This window comes from Prionailurus viverrinus, chromosome E1, assembly GCF_022837055.1.
Source record: "Prionailurus viverrinus isolate Anna chromosome E1, UM_Priviv_1.0, whole genome shotgun sequence".
Taxonomy (NCBI): Eukaryota; Metazoa; Chordata; class Mammalia; order Carnivora; family Felidae; genus Prionailurus; species Prionailurus viverrinus.
In genome coordinates this window covers 23367561-23386352 of record NC_062574.1, presented here as the reverse complement: position 1 = coordinate 23386352, position 18792 = coordinate 23367561, and the positions used below count along the sequence as shown (strand labels likewise).

The 18792-nt window shown below is 48.3% G+C and overlaps 1 protein-coding gene across 6 annotated transcripts in view; it reads right to left on the bottom strand.

Moving 5' to 3' along the window:
* Positions 1 to 1892, bottom strand: part of HNF1B (HNF1 homeobox B) — a 54703-nt gene extending 52811 nt beyond the window's left edge. For 2 of the 6 annotated variants that reach the window (XR_007147041.1, XM_047833821.1), the window contains exon 1: positions 649 to 1876. Coding sequence is in view for 5 of the 6 variants with exons in the window: in XM_047833821.1 (XP_047689777.1) it covers positions 649 to 992 (344 nt within the window). In the remaining variant the exon portion in view is untranslated. Of the gene's footprint in view, positions 1 to 648 lie in introns of all 6 variants that reach the window. The other 4 variants (XM_047833826.1, XM_047833825.1, XM_047833822.1 and 1 more) reach the window with 4 other exon arrangements.
* Positions 1893 to 18792: the final 16900 nt, after the last annotated feature.

The following is an 18792-nucleotide window of genomic DNA, read 5'->3' as shown; positions in this document are numbered from 1 at the left end:
GCCCCCCCCGCGCTTGCTTAGATACGTGCTTCTTTTGCCCGGTGCGGGTCAGGCCGGGCCTTGCGACACGCAAACATTTCCTTTTGCAAATCTGAACCCGCTTTGAGGATTCCGGATAATCCTGGGGCCTTGCATGGGCGCTGCAGATGGGAGTGCCCTCCAGAGCACTGGCCCCCCGAGTCCCGGCCCCGGGTGCCCCCAGGCCCTCTGCAAAGAACAGCAGGACGCTGCGCCCGAGGCCGGCCTGCGTTTCCCGGGACCGGGTAGGAGGTTGGCCCGGGAGAAATGCTCCGCCCGGGATTTGTGCGGCCCGAGTCTCTGCTCCTGGGAAGTGGTCACCGTCTCACTGCACCCACCCGCATCTTCAGTAGCGCGCGCAATCCTCCCGCAAAGGGCTCCGCCGCTGCGGTTCTCCCAGGCCGGGAGGACCCCGCGGACCGGGGCGCTGGCCTGGGCAGGGGGAGAGGGAGCTCCGGATTCAGGGCCCTCCGACTGAGGTACTGGGAGGGGTCCAGGTGTCGGGAGAGAAGCGGAGCGCCCCCCGGGGGACTTCCTTGGTGGGAAACGGACTTGGCGAGAGGGGTCTGAAGCAGGGGAGCTCAGGCACAAGGCCCGGGCTCTAGGGGCTCCACCTCGGTCCGCGCCTACCTGAGCATCCGGTCCACCTCCGCCCGTTGCTCGGCCGCCTCCTCGGTGTTGAGCGCCTGCAGCTCCTTGAGGATGGGAGGGGTGTCATAGTCGTCCCCGTCCTCGGAACCCTCGTCCCCAGACAGGCGGCCCTTGGCGTGGCCGTTCGTGAGAGTATGGAAGACAGGCTTGGTGTCCGGGTCGGCCCCACTCCCGGGGGACAGGGGCAGCGTCTCCAGCTTCACCCCGAAACTCGGGGATGGCAGCAACTCCTCTAAGGCCTGGACCAGCACCTCCTTGGTGACCCCGGAGCTCAGCAGGGCGCTCAGGAGTTCTTGCTGGAGCGACGTGAGCTTGGACACCATTTTCCAAGGACAGAAAAAGAAGGGGGTGAGGGGGTGGGCGCGAGAGAGGAGGGTGGAGGGGAGTTTCACAAGCGAACCCCAAGTCCAGGAGCCCCCCCACCCTTCAGACACCTGTTACTCCCCGGGGTCCCGGAGTCTCCTCCGAGAGGAGTCAGAAAACTTCTAACTTGCCATGATCGCCACCATTAGGCCATATAAGATATGCAAATTAGTGGGGAGGGCCCGGCTTTCGGCAAGATGCAAATGGTCGTGGGGAGGGGGGAAAAGCGAGAGAGGGAGCGCATGAGGGGCAGACGTGGAGAGCTGGAGACCCGGGCCGGGAGCAGGGCTTGCCAGGGTCCATTGTACTCACGCTGGGGGGCTGAAGACCTTCTTGTACTGGTTCTGTTTATCAGCCAAACTTTAGCTGACCTTTGGACTTGGTAAGCAAGTAGCTTGCAGCGTAGTGTGGGAGGCTTTGGGGCTTTTCCACCCGCTGCGGGTCCAGTTTTAGTCTGGAGAGAAGAAACTGCCCTTTGGGGGTTCAAATGAGAGCTGGAAGAAGTTAGGGTGCTCTTGAAAGGAGATGGAAGAGGATGCAAAGAGTAGAGACCTTCGGAGGCATCCCAACAGACGAAGGTGGCCGGCAGGGAGAGCCAGCCTGGAGAGGAGAAACTGACTCCTTGGGAATGGACGCGGAGACCCGGGGGAAGTGGGGGTGTCAGGCGGGGTGAGTGCGGATCGCCGCGACCCCATTTAGCTCTACCCCTCCTACCGTTCTGCAGACCCCAGGCCCTTACCACACGGGTCTGGAGGTTTGGATCTGCAGAACTGCTGTCCCGGAGAGCGTAGGCGAGCGGGAAGGAGGCCCGGAGAACCCTTGGGAGGAGGCGCCCACTAATTTATGGTCAGGGGAGTAGCCAAAGGTGAGCCCCGCAAGCAGCCAGGCTGCACCTAGGCTGCCCAAGCCTCGCGGGAGCTGGCCGCCTGGGCCATGCTCTCGTGTTTAAACCCGGAATATCAAAGCGCCTCCGCTTTCCGGGCAAAACTAGAATCGCCGGGCCTTCTTGCTAGCCGCGAAAGCAACGCGTGGCCAGCAGCTAGCTGCGCGGACGGTTGGAGCCGTGTGTCCCCGGGGCCACTGCCTGCTGGTTTATTCGCAGCTCCAAGACACAGCAGTTCCCAGGATGGCGCTCTGCGGCCGCGAGGTCACCGCAGCACTGGTGGGAGCAGACGCCCACCAAGCCGCTGAGGGAATGAAGTTTTTTTCCACCTGGGTCCGGTCAGGAATGAAACCGGAACAGTTCAGCTTTGTGGGAGTTTCACCTGCATCTCCCCAGGGCGCCGAGGGGGGAAAGGAAGGAGGCCTGCGGCGCACCTGGACGTGCGGGCTGGTTCTGACCTGCAGAAGAACAGGGCAAGGGACTTTTTAGGATCCACCGTTCACAGACCCATAGGCAGAGGACACCCCCTGACCCTCTCTAAGCCTCAGTTCCTCATCCGAGAAATACTGCAGCGGACAGTGCAGGGGGAGGGGTGGTGCATACATTGAATGAGACCACCTGTGAACCCCTTGGTCTAATAATTGGTGTTCACACTTTTCAGCCTGGAAAGGGAAGGAAGCCAGTTCCCAGTAGGAAAATCTAACCCCTTTGGGGGCTTAGTGTTCTCAGAATCGGGCAGATCCAGCACTGGGGTTGGAGGGACTGGGAGATTAGGGACAAAAATTCAGAATCAGCAGGGAATTTGCAAAGGGGCTTCTAACCAAAATCTCCTACCATTCCCACCTTTAAAAGGCAGGAGGAAGTTGGGACTAGTTCTGGGAAATGCGGAATTTCGGCAAGGGGGAGGAAGGATCAGCGGCTCTCATCTGCTTCATTCTGGATCAAATCTCTTAGGTGTGCTAGAGCTGAAGCTCCAGGGGCAGCTGATCCAAGTTTGACTGCTAAGAGTGAGGTGCCTCTTAAACACGGGGTCTGCTGGGGATGCCTGGGACACGTGCCCGGGAGCCAGAAGGAAGGGGGTGATTGTGTGCATGGAGTGTATGGAGCCTTCCAGGAAGTTTACACTGTCTCAGGCTCTTCCCTTGAGAAAGGGTTAATAAGTTCATGGAAATGAGGGTCCTTCATTTCACCCTATTGTCTTTTAGTTTGTTGTGACATATGGCAGGTCCTTGCCCCTCACAATTCGGCCCAATGGGAGAACATTCTCTGCCTACCGAGATCCCCTCAGCCAGGATAATGAAGTGTTCAGAGTAAATGTCCCTGGAGAACAATCTCTTTTTCTCTGTGTCTCACTTGCTATCATGATAGAAGCAGTCAAGTGTAATTGAAGATCAGTTTCTGTGTTCGGCTGGGAAAACCCATTAAAAAACCAGCAATCACTTCCCTTTTAACAACAAAGCTTTGATTTGTAGTTCTAACTACCATGTGCCCAGTCTGACTCAAGTTTTCTTATCTCTCAAAATTCAGGTGGTAGCAAACCCATTCTTTCCCCTCTACCCCAGGCCAATGATGTGAACGTAGGGGAAGTTTCACTTTCAGAGGGAAACTTCCTATGAGTGTCCAGGTATGCCTTTCGGTCAACCTGACTCTTCATGTCCAGCAACTTCCTGTAATCCTCCTGCTCATTCCTACCTTGGATACGATACCTGGTGTAATATGGGTGCTCAGTAAGTAACAGCAACTATAGCTCTGTGAGCAGATCCAATACCTACCTCTTCATATGGACATTTAAAAGGAAAAGTGTAATGATCTCAGCAGACAGTTCTTCAGGATGTGGGTCATAAATGCTAATTCAATGAGTTATCTCTTAAAACCCTTTGGTGAAACTTCCCCCAAATAGGGGAAACAAGAGTACAGTTGAAATACTTTGTACTTATGCTTCACACGGGATACAATGGTGATGAACTGATATAGTAGCCTCCTTTTAAAGGTGGGAAAATAAACCATAAGACACTTTATTTTTTTAAAATTTTTTTAACGTTTATTTTACTTTTGAGACAGAGACAGAGCATGAACGGGGGAGGGGCTGAGAGAGAGGGAGACACAGAATTGGAAGCAGGCTCCAGGCTCTGAGCCATCAGCCCAGAGCCCGACGCGGGGCTCGAACTCACGGTCCGTGAGATTGTGACCTGAGCCGAAGTCGGACGCTCAACCGACTGAGCCACCCAGGCGCCCCCATAAGACACTTTAAAGGAGGTGGCTTGCAGCTCTTGGAGTAAATGAGGGGCTGGGATTGGGGCTCAGGACTTTTGAGCAGGGTTAAAAGAGGAAAGTCTCCAGTTTTTACTGCTTTGGGAGATGGGAAGTTGAAACAGCAGAAGTGAAGGATCCACGACAGAGAAATAGAGGGTAGATGTTGAAATCAAACAGACCTCAGTTTGGGTCTCAGATCTGCTTAACCAGCGGTGTGACTTCGGCATAGTGCATCATCACTCTGACCCTCAGATTCCTTATGTGAAAAATGATAATAATATGCCCTACTGGGTTTTTGTGTGAGGGTTAAATGAGTTAGTAATCGTGAGTTCCCAGAGGATGACCGGCTCCCACAGTTGAGAAAGAAGCAGAGATATAGGTCATGAAAACATGCAAACAAGTGAGGCAGCTGATCTCTTTGATATCGTTCATTCCTAGCTTATTTTTTTTTTTAGTAGTCACTGTATTTAAAGAGATCATACTAAGTTCTTCTACTCAAAAAATGCACCTGCAGGTTAAATCACAAGATTTGCTATAGGAAGTGCAGGCCCTGGTGTAAGGTCATTTAAAATTCAATTGGCTCATTACTGGATGAAGGCCTTTGGAGCACCATGTTGGAAATTTCACAGGATGGCAAACATAGTTCCAGTGGATTCAACTCTCCTGTGACTTCATAGCATAAGTGATTTTCCTTTTCTGCTCTTGGGCACACCATCTTCCCCCTACTTTCCATGGCTACCCTCCTTTGCTTATAGCAGAGAGAGCCTGGTCCTCTACCTCCTGCCACTCCCACTCTCCAAGGCTCTCCCATTGATTTGGCAGTCCCTAGAAGGCATCAAAACGAAATCTTCTCTAGAGTAAAACATAAATACTGTTCTATCCTGCTCCGAAGCAGGGGAGGGTCTTACCATTAGCACTGTCCGTAGCCTAGAGAACTTTCTGCACTGCAGGGTTAGAGTCTGAGGTTCCAGCTCTGGATACAATACTCCTTTCTGGAGGACTCTTTCACCTTCCCAAGGGCTTTGGTGAGCATCCTTCTCTGAGCCTCTGATTCTGCTCTTTGAAAAATAAATCTTCTATGATTTGACATTTCTAAATGGTTCCATATTACCAGGCTGTCTGTTTCCAGGCCTTTGAGCAGATGGCTTAAGAGCTCAGACTGGACTTCTGTGTAATGCCGGCCACGGGGCTTTTGAGCAGCTCTCGAAAAAGTACACCATAGACAGGAGACTCCATGAGGGCAGGAACTGTCTCAAGTCCTCCTCTTCAATGCCTGGAGAGATGGCTGATACATAGCACATGCTCAATAAAATAGCTGTTGAACAAAGGAACAAGAGATCATCTCTGGATGCCGCCACTAAGGAAGATTTTTGCTGCTTTATGTGTACTGCTCAATTTCCCAAATTGTCAGCAATTAAGTTGTGGTTTAATGTTTATTTTTGAGAGACAGAGTGCAAGCGGGGAGGGGCAGAGAGAAAGGGAGACACAGAATCCGAAGCAGGATCCAGGCTCTGAACTGTCGGCACAGAGCCTGACACGGGGCTTGAACCTATGAACCATGAGATCATGACCTGAGCGTAAGTCAGATGCTCAACAGACTGAGCCACCCAGATGCCCCTGTGTGGCTGTGTTCTGATGAAACTATTTATAAAAACAACTGGCTGGCTGGAATTGGCCTATGGGCCACAGTTTCTCAACCCTTGGGTAAAGCACTTACACAGGTAGAAATCCAGAGATCTGAAGAGATCTTGTAGTCATCCCATATCACAGTGTATTTTCAGGTTGGGGAAGCAGATATAGGAAGGAGAAATGCCTTTCCCAAGAGATACAGAACATTGCACTAGAGAAATCCTAGCATTGGAGCCAAACAAACCAGCTGCTTCTGGGGAGTGGGGTGGGGGTGGGTATGGCTATGGCTTTGTGCAAGTTACTTAATTTATTTGAATCTTTGTATATATCATCACCACATGTAGATGGTGATAATAATGGAATTTATCCCTTATAGGGTTAATAGAAGAATTAAATTCGATAAAACAGGAGAACATCTTGTTATGCGGGCTGGCCAGAGTAGGGCTTACCTACAACCAAGTTGCTTCCTCAATCACAGGACGTGGCTCAGGGACTCCCTCCCTCCCTCCCCGTCCCCCCCACTGCCTCTCTAAATGGAGAGCTTCTGGATTGAGTTCACTGACAAATACTACCAAGCGTCTGCTATGTGTGAAGTCCTTTGACGGGAGAGCTGTGAGCTAATAACGAATGAATACAGGAAAATCTCAAATCCCACCAACCCCAGGCCTCAGCTTTCTTTCTAGAAACCCCTTCCCACTCTGTGCTTCTATTTCCCAAACATGCTGCTATCAGATGATCTTCGCCGGGGAAACTCCTAGGGGTAGCAGAGATTTCTCTCATTTCGATTCAACAAGCCACATCCTTCTCCTGGGTCATTTTTAGAAATAGGGTGTTCCCAGTAGCTTGTAAAAGATTAAATTAAAAACTAGCAACCTAGTACGATATTAAACTAATAAATACTACACCTCGCACAGAGAGCCTTCATTCCAGAGCAATAATCTATTCCTCCTCCTAGCACAGCCATGAAGAGTGATTGGCAGTGGGCCCAGCACACAGCAGGTACTCCATAAGTGTTTACTGGACGATGTGGGCTCGGGTATGGTATTTAGAAAAAAAAAAGAAGAGTGCTAGTCTTTACTAAAATCCCTTGGAATCTGTTTCCAGATTAATATTCAAATAAGTGCTAGTGAGGTGCCCTTGCTATATTCTCCCCTTCTCCTCATGAACTTACGAGATAGGTGGTATCAACCCCACCTTATTGATGAGCAAATGGAACCTCTGAGAGAGAAGGATTGGCCCAGAGACCCACACATGGTTAAGGAGCGAAACCTGGGATCTGAATGATGGACCTTCTAATCCCGCGTTCTCAGTGCCTCTTTTCTGGCCCTTCCTGGCAACTTCCAACCCTCTACCCACCCAAACCGAGGGGGGAGCATGTAGGAGCACCCCGAATGGTCTCGGCACAGAGAGACATCTTGTGATCAGGTGTGTGAGAGACAGATCAGTCTTTCCTGTCCAAGGAGATATCTGCCACATAAAGAACTGTAATACTTGAACAGGGTTTAGTGGTGTGCAAAGAGCTCTCTCCTTTCCTTTGATCCTCAAAACAGTCCCGTAAAGAAGGCAAGGCAGGCATTACCATTCCCGTTTCACAGATGAGGAAGCCGAGGCTCCGAAAGGAAAACCGACCGACCCCCTGAAGGTGGCAGACCCACCATCTCTTGACCCAAGTCTTCTGAATCTAGAAGCCAGCGTTTTCTCCACAACACTGTGTGTAACGACAAACACAGTTTGTAGCACAAAGTGCGGCCCACGTACAAGACCTAAGAATAAGACACGCCCGGAAACTCCCATCTCCACTCCTGAAAAGCTGCACGAGTGCTGGGAAAGACACCGGGTCCAGTCTGTGAGGCAGGACCTGCCAGGCACTTGCTTTACCCTGTGCCTCCCCCACCTGTCTCCTCTCCGCCCCCCTCCCCTTGGTGGCCCCTGTGCTCGCTCTGCCTGCTGTGTCTGGGCAGGAGTGCTGTCCACCGCATGCACCTTGGGCATGACAGTGACCACGGGACCCCACACTGAGGGGATGGTGTCCTTCAATGCTCTTGTGACTAGACACAGTCCCTGCTCCCAGGCCTGGGGGTAAAGAGCATTGCAGGGTTGCTGACTCAGTGTAGCAAACATTTACTGGGCACCCATTACGTGCCAGGTGCTGCGGTAGGTGTCCGGCCACTGAGATGGGCAAGATTCGATTTATATAGTGGGACGTAGAGACATGTAAACACTTCTATTTCTAGTTAGAATGGAGCGGCTTTATAAGAAGCCCTGTGCTGACTGTTTTACATAAGACATCTCACTTACTCCTACTAACAGCCCCATGAGACAGTATTATTACTCCTACTTTTAGTTTTCTCAGCTGATGCTCAGAGTGCTTGAGGTTCAGAAAGCCGGTTACTGATCATACCAAGTTAGAAATCAAAATAGCGCTGTCTGGCTTCTAACATCTGTAGCCAAGAGGCAGATACAACAGGGGAATCAGCATGGGGCTTGGAGTCAGGCTGATCTGAGTTTGAAATTTGCCTCTTCCACTTCCTAGGTGTGGCGTTGGGCGAGGGGCCGCTCTGAACCTCGGTTTCTTCACCTATAAAAAAAGAAAACAGCATAGAATTTGGCAGGAAAGATAAATACATAAACCACCTGGCACAATTAATCATAGAAAAAATGCTAATAATCATAGGGGAGCCAGCAAAGTGTTGTAGGGGCTCAGAGCCCTGGAAGGATAAGTAGGATTTTGACAAGAAGTCAGAGAGTGTTTCAGGCAGAAAGAAGGGCTGAGCAAAGCCTTCAAGCGCAAACCAGATTCTGCAGCTCCTCTGAAAACTTGCTTTAAAATTCATGCGCCACAGGAAACTTTCCTGATGAGTTCTGTTCCTTCTAGCGATTCCTGGTCCCCCACGGCCTTCTGGGATCCGCTGATGGCTCACTCCCTTAGGAAACCCCAGCAAAGCCTGGAATGAGTTTAGTGGTTCTCAGCCGAGGCGGGTTTGGGCCCCTAGGGCAGATCTGGCATTGTCTGGCAGGGTGTTCCTGGATGTGCTTGGGGTTTAACGCACTGTAGTCCCTGTCCCGAAATTCTTAATAATTTTACCTTTGAGTTTCTATTTTGTAAGTGAAGACTGGTGGGATGACAGAGCTGGCCCCAGGGGCTTGGAGCCTCAGCTCACCGGAATCATCTCCTGTCGCCTCCCTGACTTTCTGGGATGGAATTTCAGGTCCAGCTCCTGCACAACCTGGTGTCCCTAGCCCTGCCAGACCTGTCTCCCCACGCTCACCCGGCAGCCATTGCCTCCCTCTGTGCCTTTAGGGGACCTGACTGTGGGCACGGGGAGACTGGGATAGGCTGCTCTGGCCGTGTGGTATCTCAGGGTGGAGCATCCCTGACACAAGCTGGCAATGCCACGGAGCATGAGGCGGGCGGCTGTGTAAGGCCTTCACCAAGCCACATCCTTGTAATACCTCTGGGGGTTGCCTGTCTGTGTCAGAGGAGCAGTGGTGGAAAGGGTACATGCATGGCTTGATTTCCATGCCCACAGATGGGGCACCATGACCTGGGCAGCTGACGGGTCAGGAGGGAAACTGGCAGCTGGTGACGGAGTGCACGTTTGCACACTGAGTCACAGAGCAGTCCCCAGACACCTATGGGGGCTTGCACTAACCCCAGTAGCATGTCCCCATTCCCCAGGGAATGAGACATGAAGTAGCAAATAAAAACAGGGGGGGAGGGAAGGAGGAGAGAAAAAGTGTGTGGGGAGGGGACGGAGGGAGGGAGGGCAGAGGGAGAGAGAGAGAGATCACTGAAGAATTGAAAAATCTTTATATTTCAGGATCTTCAATAACACTCGTTTTCCCTGCTTTTTGAATAAAGGGTCCCATGTTTTCATATTGCACTGGGCCCCACGACTTCTGTAGTCTAGAGACATTTTTTATTGTCCTAGCTAGGGGTTGCTACGGCACCTGGCAGGTAGAGGCCAGGGATGCTGCTTAAACACCCTGCAACGCACAGGACAGCCCCCAAAACAAAGAATTATCTGGTCCAAATGTCAACAGTGCCGAGGTTGAGCACCCGTGGGGTTATCTGCTCCTCCTTTATGCTTCCAGTATCTTCTGCACTTATCTCTCCCTCTGCTCTTTGCCCACATGGTTGAAATGACCTCACCAGCTGTCTAGCCTGGGGGCTCCTCAAAGGCGGGATTGCAGTTTTATTCATCTTTGTGTTGCCAGATCCTAAGGCAGCACCAGCACATAGTAGGTTCTCAGCACTCACGGACTGGACTGACCAGCGGGGCCTACGAATTTACCCTCTCTTCCTTAAACCTGTCATTTTGTGGTTGTGGGAAACGTGAAACCACTCTGAGCTTTTCGGAGACACTACATGATTCTGTTTTATCTCCTCTAAGTGGATTGTAAATATCTAAAGCCACAGGAAAGAAACTTTCTAAATCTTCTGTGTTAGTCTGTGGTCCTGAGAACGAGCCCTGCCCTGCCGGCAGTCTGTAAGGTGCTTGCTGGCAAACCACTTTCTCTCTGTGCTGATGCCACCTTTCTGCATGTCCAAGGCCCAGACAACATTGACTTATTCATTCAACAAACAGCCATCAAGCATTTACTCTACGTGAAATGCTGGGAGCTTGGAGACCTTAGAGGCAGAGCTCCTACCCTCAAGGAGTTCAGTCTGGCCAGTTCTAACTCAGTGAAATTAAGCATCACAGTTGCTGTGAAATTAGCCTTCAGAAGACTAATGATAAAACAGAGGAGAGAGAAGATCCATGACCCCATTTCTAAGGAAATGCCCTCAAGCCCTGTTTGGTCCCATTGGCGGCACTTTGTGTGCTCGCCGAGTGCCTATGTGTGGGGGGCACAGTTCTCATACCGGGGGGCAGCAGGGAGGAAAGCCGAGGAAGGCCTGGCCTCACGGAGCTTTCACTCCACAAGAGTGGGGGGACCCACCACAGAACCGGTGAGCGAGTGGAGCCACAGCAGGTTGGAGGATGGCACGCTCTGGAGAGAGGTCAAAGGGCAGCCAAGTGAAGGAGCATATGGGAGACACGAGGTACTGAGGGGTCTTCCCAGGGAAGGCTTTCCAGTGACAGAACTGAAAATCAAGCTCGGTGTAGTTTTTCAGCCTGTAGTATCCCCTCAGCTTGGGGCCCTGGGAGCCCAGAAATCCCCTCTGAGTGTAGTCAAAGGCACTCACTGTTAATAGGAATGGGTTGAATGGTTGAATGAGGTGTTAGTTGTTTTTTTTTTAAGTTTATGTTTTTTTTTTTTTTTTGAGAGAGAGAGAGCACAGGAAGGGCGGGGGGCGGGGGGGTGGAGAGAGAGAGAGAGAGAGAGAGAGAGAGAGAGAGAGAGAGAGAATCCCAAGCAGGTTCCACACCGACAGTGTAGAGCTTGAACCCACAAACCATGAGATCATGCCCTGAGCCTAAATTGAGTTGGATGCTTACCTGACTGAGCCACCTAGGTGCCCCTGAACTATTAGTTTTTAAGGGGTTTTTCTTTAAAGCAGTAATCTGTAAATGGTTTTCCCAATTATTCCTCTCAGTTAAAATAAAAATGTTCAAGCACCTCAATCCCATTATCTGTATTAAGTAATCAATACACTTACTATGTGTGCAACTGGGCTAATACTTTGTGCTCATTATAAAGCAAGCAGGAATATTAAAAAAGGCCGCAGAATTCACATAAACATGAAAATAAAACCTCATGTTTTCATCCTGTCCCTGCAATGTATCACCTTGTGAGCTCTGCTTTGGGACCCCTGTTCTAATGCACGAAAGTGCTACATTTTATTTTATTTTAGAAGTGAAAACCTTCCTACATGCCACCAGATACCTGCCTCTCAGGAATTTTTTAAGAGTTGGAAAAAAGGGGAAATTGATTGGAGGCATAGGTTGAGAGAAAGGATCAAAGGAAGAAAAGGAGGATAATGAGAAAAAGAGGTCAGATTAATACAATTTTAAAAGGAAAGGAAGAAAGGTAAAAGGGAGAGATGAAAGAAAGAAAGAAAGAAGGAAAGAAAAAGAAAAAGAAAGGGAGAGGCAGAAAGAAAGGGAGAGAAAGAGGAAGAAAGAAAGAGAAAAAGGAAAAAGAAAAAGAAAAAAGAAAAGAAAAGAAAAGAAAGGTAGGAAGGTGTGGGGGAGGCAGGGAGGCAAAGGGTAAAGGGAAAATGTCCCCAGGATGCCACTGGATAGAGGCAGTGAGGACGCTCTCGGGCTGGCCTTTGCCCAGACCTCACCGTGTTGTAAGAATGTCCCGTCACAGTTCGTAGGCTGGACCTTGGCCTCTCTCCACACATTCGGAATCACCAGCTAATGAAGTGGATATTGTTTTCTGGTCCTTCTCTCTTACCCTATAGCTAGCTCCCTTCCGTGGCCTTCACTTAGCAGCGGTGTCAGGAGTGATGGAGAGGCTGACCTTTTCCCATCACTGTCCCGCACACCTCATTAATTTCTCCTTGCAGCTGGAGATGCCCATTATGGCTTAGGCGAGCCGATGGGTTCTTCAGAGAGCAGAGGAATGCAGTTTCCCAGAAGCACCTGACCCAGGGCTTCTCTCCTGCAGGACATGGGAGACAATCTTCTGGTTTATAGAGCTAACAGAAGAAAGTCATGTTTGAAGCCCTCAGAAAGCCCTGAGCACTTTCTTTTTAGAGCCTTGCTTTAAAGGCAAAGGAATGACACCAGTCACTTCAGTGTAGAACTAACCAAAGAATACAAAAATACTGCGTAAAATGGTACAAAATGAATGGTACTCAAGCAATGCTCATTGAATGCTTGTTTAGAATTTGATCTAGCCCGGGGCCAGGAGGCATACAATATTTGTTGAAAAAACGAATGGTGAATTTTCACAGTAATCCTGCGATGATGACACCAAGTGGTAGTGTCTTCATGTAACAGGAGACAAAGGCCCAAGAAGTTAAGTGCCCAAGGTCACCCAGCGATAAAGTCCTGTCCTCCGTTGTCACTGGGGCACTGCTTCCATGCAGTCCTTTTGTTACATTTGGGAAAATCTGTCACTTTCCTAGATGTTCTGGTGAAATCATTCCTTCAGTCCATGTATACTGTGCACCTGCAAGAAAACAGGCATGGTGTTGGGCATGGGGTAGACTGAAGTATAAAGCTCCAAGGTTGGCCCCTGCCCTCAGGCATCACACAGTCCAACAGGTGCTCCTGGAGCCCATGGTGACCTCAATGACCCCTTAAGCCCATCATCTTCTTTCAGTATTGTCTTCCATGCCTCAGTATTAAATGTTTTTTAATCTATGCGAGCGTTCGCTTAAAAAAAACTTTTATTTTTTAAATTATAAACCTAATAAATGTTACCATGTGATCCAACAAGTCTACTTCCGGGTACATACCCGAAAGAATTGAAATCATGGTCTCGAAGAGATAATTGTCCACCAATATTCATAGCAGCGTTATTCACAACAGCCAAAAGGTAGAAAGAGCCCAAGTGTCCATCAGTGGATGAATGGGTAAGCAAAACGTGGTGTGTACCTTGAATGGAGTGTTATTTGCCATTAAAAAGGAAGGAAATACAGACACATGCTACAACATGGATGAACCTTGGCTGAGTGAAAAAAGTCAGTCACAAAAGACAAATACATATTACTCCACTTATATGATATACTGAATACAGTCAAATTCATAGGCACAGAAAGTAGAATGATGATTGCGTGGGGTGAAGGAGGAGGAAGGGTGAGGGGTTAGAGTTTAACAGGTGCAGAGTTTCAGTGTTGCAAGGTGAAAAATTTCTGGATATGGACACTATCAAGGTTGCACAAGAGTGTGAATATATTTAATAAGACTGAACTGTACATTTACAAATGATCAAGGGGCGCCTGGGTGGCTCAGTTGGTTAAGCATTCGACTCTTGATTTCAGCCCAGGTCATGATCTCATGATCTGAACGAGCCCCAAGTTAGGCTCTGTGCTGACAGCACGGAGCTTGCTTGGGATTCTCTCTCTCCCTCTCTCTCTGCCCCTCCCCGGCTCTCTCTCAAAATAAATAAATAAACATTTAAAAAAATGATCAAGATATATACTTTTCAACATTTATTTATTTTTTGGGACAGAGAGAGACAGAGCATGAACAGGGGAGGGGCAGAGAGAGAGGGAGACACAGAATCGGAAACAGGCTCCAGGCTCTGAGCCATCAGCCCAGAGACTGACGCGGGGCTCGAACTCACGGACTGCGAGTTTGTGACCTGGCTGAAGTTGGACGCTTAACCGACTGCGCCACCCAGGCGCCCCCAAGATATATACTTTTAAAAACCCAAACAGGATTTCTGATTCCTCCTTTTCCATTGTGTACTCACTCCTCAAGGGCAGCCAAGAGGAGCATGGCATGCGGGGACACATGACTGGGTATGAATTTCCATTGTATCCCTTATTGACTGCAACCATGGGCTAGTGACTTTACCTTCCTGAATCTCAGTTTATTCATGTGAAAATGGGTACACCATCATTGTTGGGACTTAATAAAAAGAGGAGTGGCAGATGCTTGGCACATAGGAAGCACACACTAAGGGCTGACTGTGGTTGTTCTTCTCTGGAAGGTCCCCCCATGACTTGGGCTCTGCAAGTAGTCAGGGCTCAGGGAAGTCCACGGCAAGGGAGGGGAAGAAGGACCTTCTGGAAGGTGCTATACTCATACTTGCAATGTGTAGATCATCTTTCCACAGAGGGGCTATCTGAGAACAAGTGATTAAGAAGGTGTTACCCTTATCTTTCCAGCGATCAAAAGCAGCTGTTATATACAGATGTCCTTTTCAAAACAGCAGATCCCCAGAGTGAAAGCTCATAATGTAAACTTTTAGGAAGAGGTGGCCAAGCAGAATCCAGAGAATACTTAGGACCCAGGGCACATGGATAGGTAACCACAGAAAGATAGTAGTGGAATATATGAACCACTTAGCATCAAGAGACCTGAGTCCAACTTCTACCTTTTGGTTTTGTCTCTCCTTGAGTCATGCGTCCTATAAACTCTTTGAACCTCAGTTTTCTCACCCAGAAAGTTGGCATCATATTGCATGTCATATAAGATTACTACGAAGATAAGGTAAAGCTGTATGCAAACGTGCTTTGCAAACCATATAGTTCTAAGCAGGTGTAAATGATTATTACTGATTTTTTGTGTCAATGGATTTGTGTCAGTGTCCTGCCACACAGGCAGATATAGTACTGGAATCTGATTTTGTTTTTTAGGAATGGAAATAATTTGCTTTTTTTGTGTTCTTCGTAAAAAATTAAAGCAAAATGAGAAAGTGCCTGTTTCCTTAATCTCAAGTGCTGTTGATACTTTTAAATCCTTATTTATTTATATAAAGATATCTCAATATGTTAACTGAATAAAAGGTTTCAAACATTTTATAGTGTGATTCTCTTTGTGGCTTATGAAGTACAACCAATCAAGTATCAGTGAGGAGGATGAACATATAAGACACTACATTAAGATCATATGATCTTTTATAATTCTGAAATTCTATTAGTTATTTCTAAAAAACCTACCTGTATTTAAACTGGAATAGGGTGCCTGTTAGGAACTAGGTTCTACATGGGTAAAATGGATCTAATATAGTGTAAATTCATAGTTTTAGTGAACATTAAATTAGATAATGCACAGTGAGGGATGCCTGGATGGCTCAGTCGGTTGAGCATCCAACTTCTGCTCATGTCACGATCTTGTGGTTTGTGGGTTCTAGTCCCACGTCGGGCTCTGTGCTGACAGCTCAGAGCCTGGAGCCTGCTTCGGATTCTGTGTCTCCTTCTCTCTCTGCTCCTCCCCTGCTCACACTCTGTCTTTCTCTCAAAAATAAATAAACATCAAAAAATAGATAATGCACAGTGATGTCATAGAGTGATTCTTCAATAAATATCAGTTGTTATTATTGTCAGTAATGATACATTAAAGTTCTTTTGTTCCCTGTGTCTATCAGACCACTGGCTTATTGATTACCAGTGGGTCGTTGATCTGATTAACCCATGATTACCTGAGATAAATAATGTCGATGATTTTAAGAACTATGATTCTCAATTTACAAGGTTTGAAGGTAGAGCAGAAGTAAGGATGGTTGTATAAAGACTCTTTGAAGATTGGGAGTGGTGGATGGTGATTTCTAACCTGTGGTGGCCCACTGTAGCTTCTTTGGTCTAAACTTTAACCACTAGTCCTGAGATTTCATGTGACTTTCTCCCCATCCCCTTGTCCAAAGCTGCTTTAGTCCTCCTGCCAGATTTGCTAATATGTGAGGAAATAGTACCGTTTTTTTCTCCTCTGCCAATTTTTTTTTCTGACAGGAAACCTATTATGTGAACCATCTCATAATTCCAAAGCAAAAAAGTTTGTCCATTGAATCTAATTCTAAAGTCTTTCCTTCCTCTGGGAGGAAGTCTAAACCTTTCCTACCAGTTTTTGAAGTTTAAAAGTTACTTTTTAAAACAGCATTTGCCTACCATAGGGAATTTTTTCTGTATCAGAGAAAAGCGGTTAAAATACACACACACACACACACACACACACACTCACACACACACACACACACACACACACACACAGGCACACACAGTGCACACACACCTCTCTGGGTTTCCAATGAATGATATACAAAACAATTGGGACTTTAACCACACCAAAAATGTATCACTTTTTGGGTGGTCTTTGAGATTTACTGTCTAAAAACTGTTTAGAGGAGCCAGGTTTTGGTTTTGGTGTTTTTCCTCTGATCACTGCCGACTGACTAAGGACTTCAGGCTGTTTACCTGAGGGAGAGCTTTAGATATGGTTATTTGTGTGGCATTGTATCGAGGCCCTCAAATATTTGCCGGGAGGTTTGGTGGAAAAAGTCTAGACCAGTGCAAACACTGCAGGGCCCCAGAGAAATCCAAGAGGCTCAAAGGACCATTCAAGAACCCCCTCTCTGTACTGTTATACTGCCAAGAAGCCCTCAGAATCTTTGTCAGACTGGATGAGCCCACTGAAGAGAGTTAAAAGGGCCCAAGTCAAGGAAGAGACCCTTGATTTCATCATCACTGGTGGCACAGTGGAAAGAGGTACGGTGGAAAGCCATTGACCTACCCATCAGGAATGCTGACCACCAGCCCTAGCTCTGTTACTCACTTGCTGGATCACTTTGGCAAGTCACTAGCCCTCTCTGGGCTCTGGCTTATTAGTTTCATTTATTTATTTACTTATTTATTTATTCATTCATTTTTAAACATTTATTTATTTATTTTTGAGAGAGAGAGAGAGAGAGAGAGAGAGAGAGATCATGAGTGGGGGAGGGACAGAGAGAGAGGGAGACAGAATCCCAAGCAGGCTCTGCACTGACCAGAGCCCAACTTGTGGCTCCGACTCATGAACCATGAGATCGTGACCTGAGCTGAAATCAAGCGTCAGACAGATGCTTAACTGACTGAGCCACCCAGGCACCTTGGTGTATTAGTTTCAAAAAGGAGTGAAATGATCTCTAAGGTCCTTTTCTTCAGTCCTATCTGTCCATTACGAACCTCTTAGGTGTAGTCACTGGACGGGGCTGGCAGTGGACTGAGCCCTCTGCTAGATATTTTAAAAACTTTGTCTCAGGAATCCTCGTGACAGTCTTGTAAGGTAGGCAGCGTTATCCACATTTTACACACAAGGAAACCAAAGCTTTAAAAGATTACAAAACTTGCCCAACATCAGATTTCTTCTAGTAAGAGCCTCCAAATCCAGCTCTTGTCGGTTCCAGTCTCTTCTTGTACCTCCACCCCTGGGGGTAATGTTTTGCGTTTTACAAAGCACATCTATATGTCCAGATTATGAAATGAGTAGATCAGAGCACAGAGTGCATACGTGGTGTGGCCCAGATCCCTTGGCTAGAGAGTGCCAAATGTGGGGCTCGAAACCAGATGTTCTGACTCAAAAAACCAGGGCTTTTCCCACCTCACAACATTGCTTGTGCAGCCTGCTGTGGCTGACTTGTTTTGTAAGATCTTGGGCCCCACCCTCCCAGGTGGGGCAAGCATGCCACATGTCTCTGATCTTATTGTGTATACACGACTTCGGTTTCCTTCCCCAACCGTGCTTTTCCTGCGGTCGCTCCAATTCTCTGAATGACAATTCCATCTTTCCACTGCTTGTGCCTCAAACAGGAACTCATCCTTTTCTCTTCTGCCTGTATCTAATCCTGTGACAAATCCTGCGGGATCTTCCTTCAGAATAAACTCAGAATCTGACCGCTTCTTGGCACCTTGGCATGAGTCGCCTTTCGCCAGGCCATTGTCTAATCCGGTCCCTCTGCTGCTGTCCTTGCTCCCTACACTCTTTTCTCCACACAGCAGCCAGAGGGATTTTGTCAAATCAAAAGTCACGTCGTGTTCTTTTCTCCTGAAAAAGACCCCAGTGGCAACCCTTCTCTCTCTGAGCAAAAGGACCTCACTCACGAGGTACTGGACTCCAGCCACAGAGCCTCCCCGCTGCTCCTGGAACACACCAGACATATTCCTGCCTCAGGGCCTCTGCACTCACTGTTTCCCTGCCCTGGGACACTTTCCCCAGATACCTGCACGGCTTACTCTTCACCTCCCTCAAGTCTCTAACGATTTGTCATCTTCTCTAGCGTCTAGAGCAATGCCTGGCACTTAGTAGGTGTTTTGTGAATGAATGAATGAAACATCTCTGTCCCCTGACAGGTATTTGAATTTCAGCCCTGTGGGTCTCATCTTTTTGTGATCTGCAGAACAGATAATTCCCCCCCCCCCCCCAGTCACCTGAGGTCTGGTCCATTTATCACTGCCTCTTCACCTGAGCCCAGCTCCTACCTAAGAAGCTCTCCAAGAGGCTTGTGCTTGCGCTGCAGTCATGGTGGCTTCTGACCTAACCCCACATTCTGTGAACTTAACAAGGAACATTTATTCCAGTGCCATCCTGGACTCTTCCAGAAGGCAGTGCCTTCATGTACAGCATTCTCATTTGGGGGAGTCACCCAGGCGCTGAAGGTCAACCATTCAGCTTATT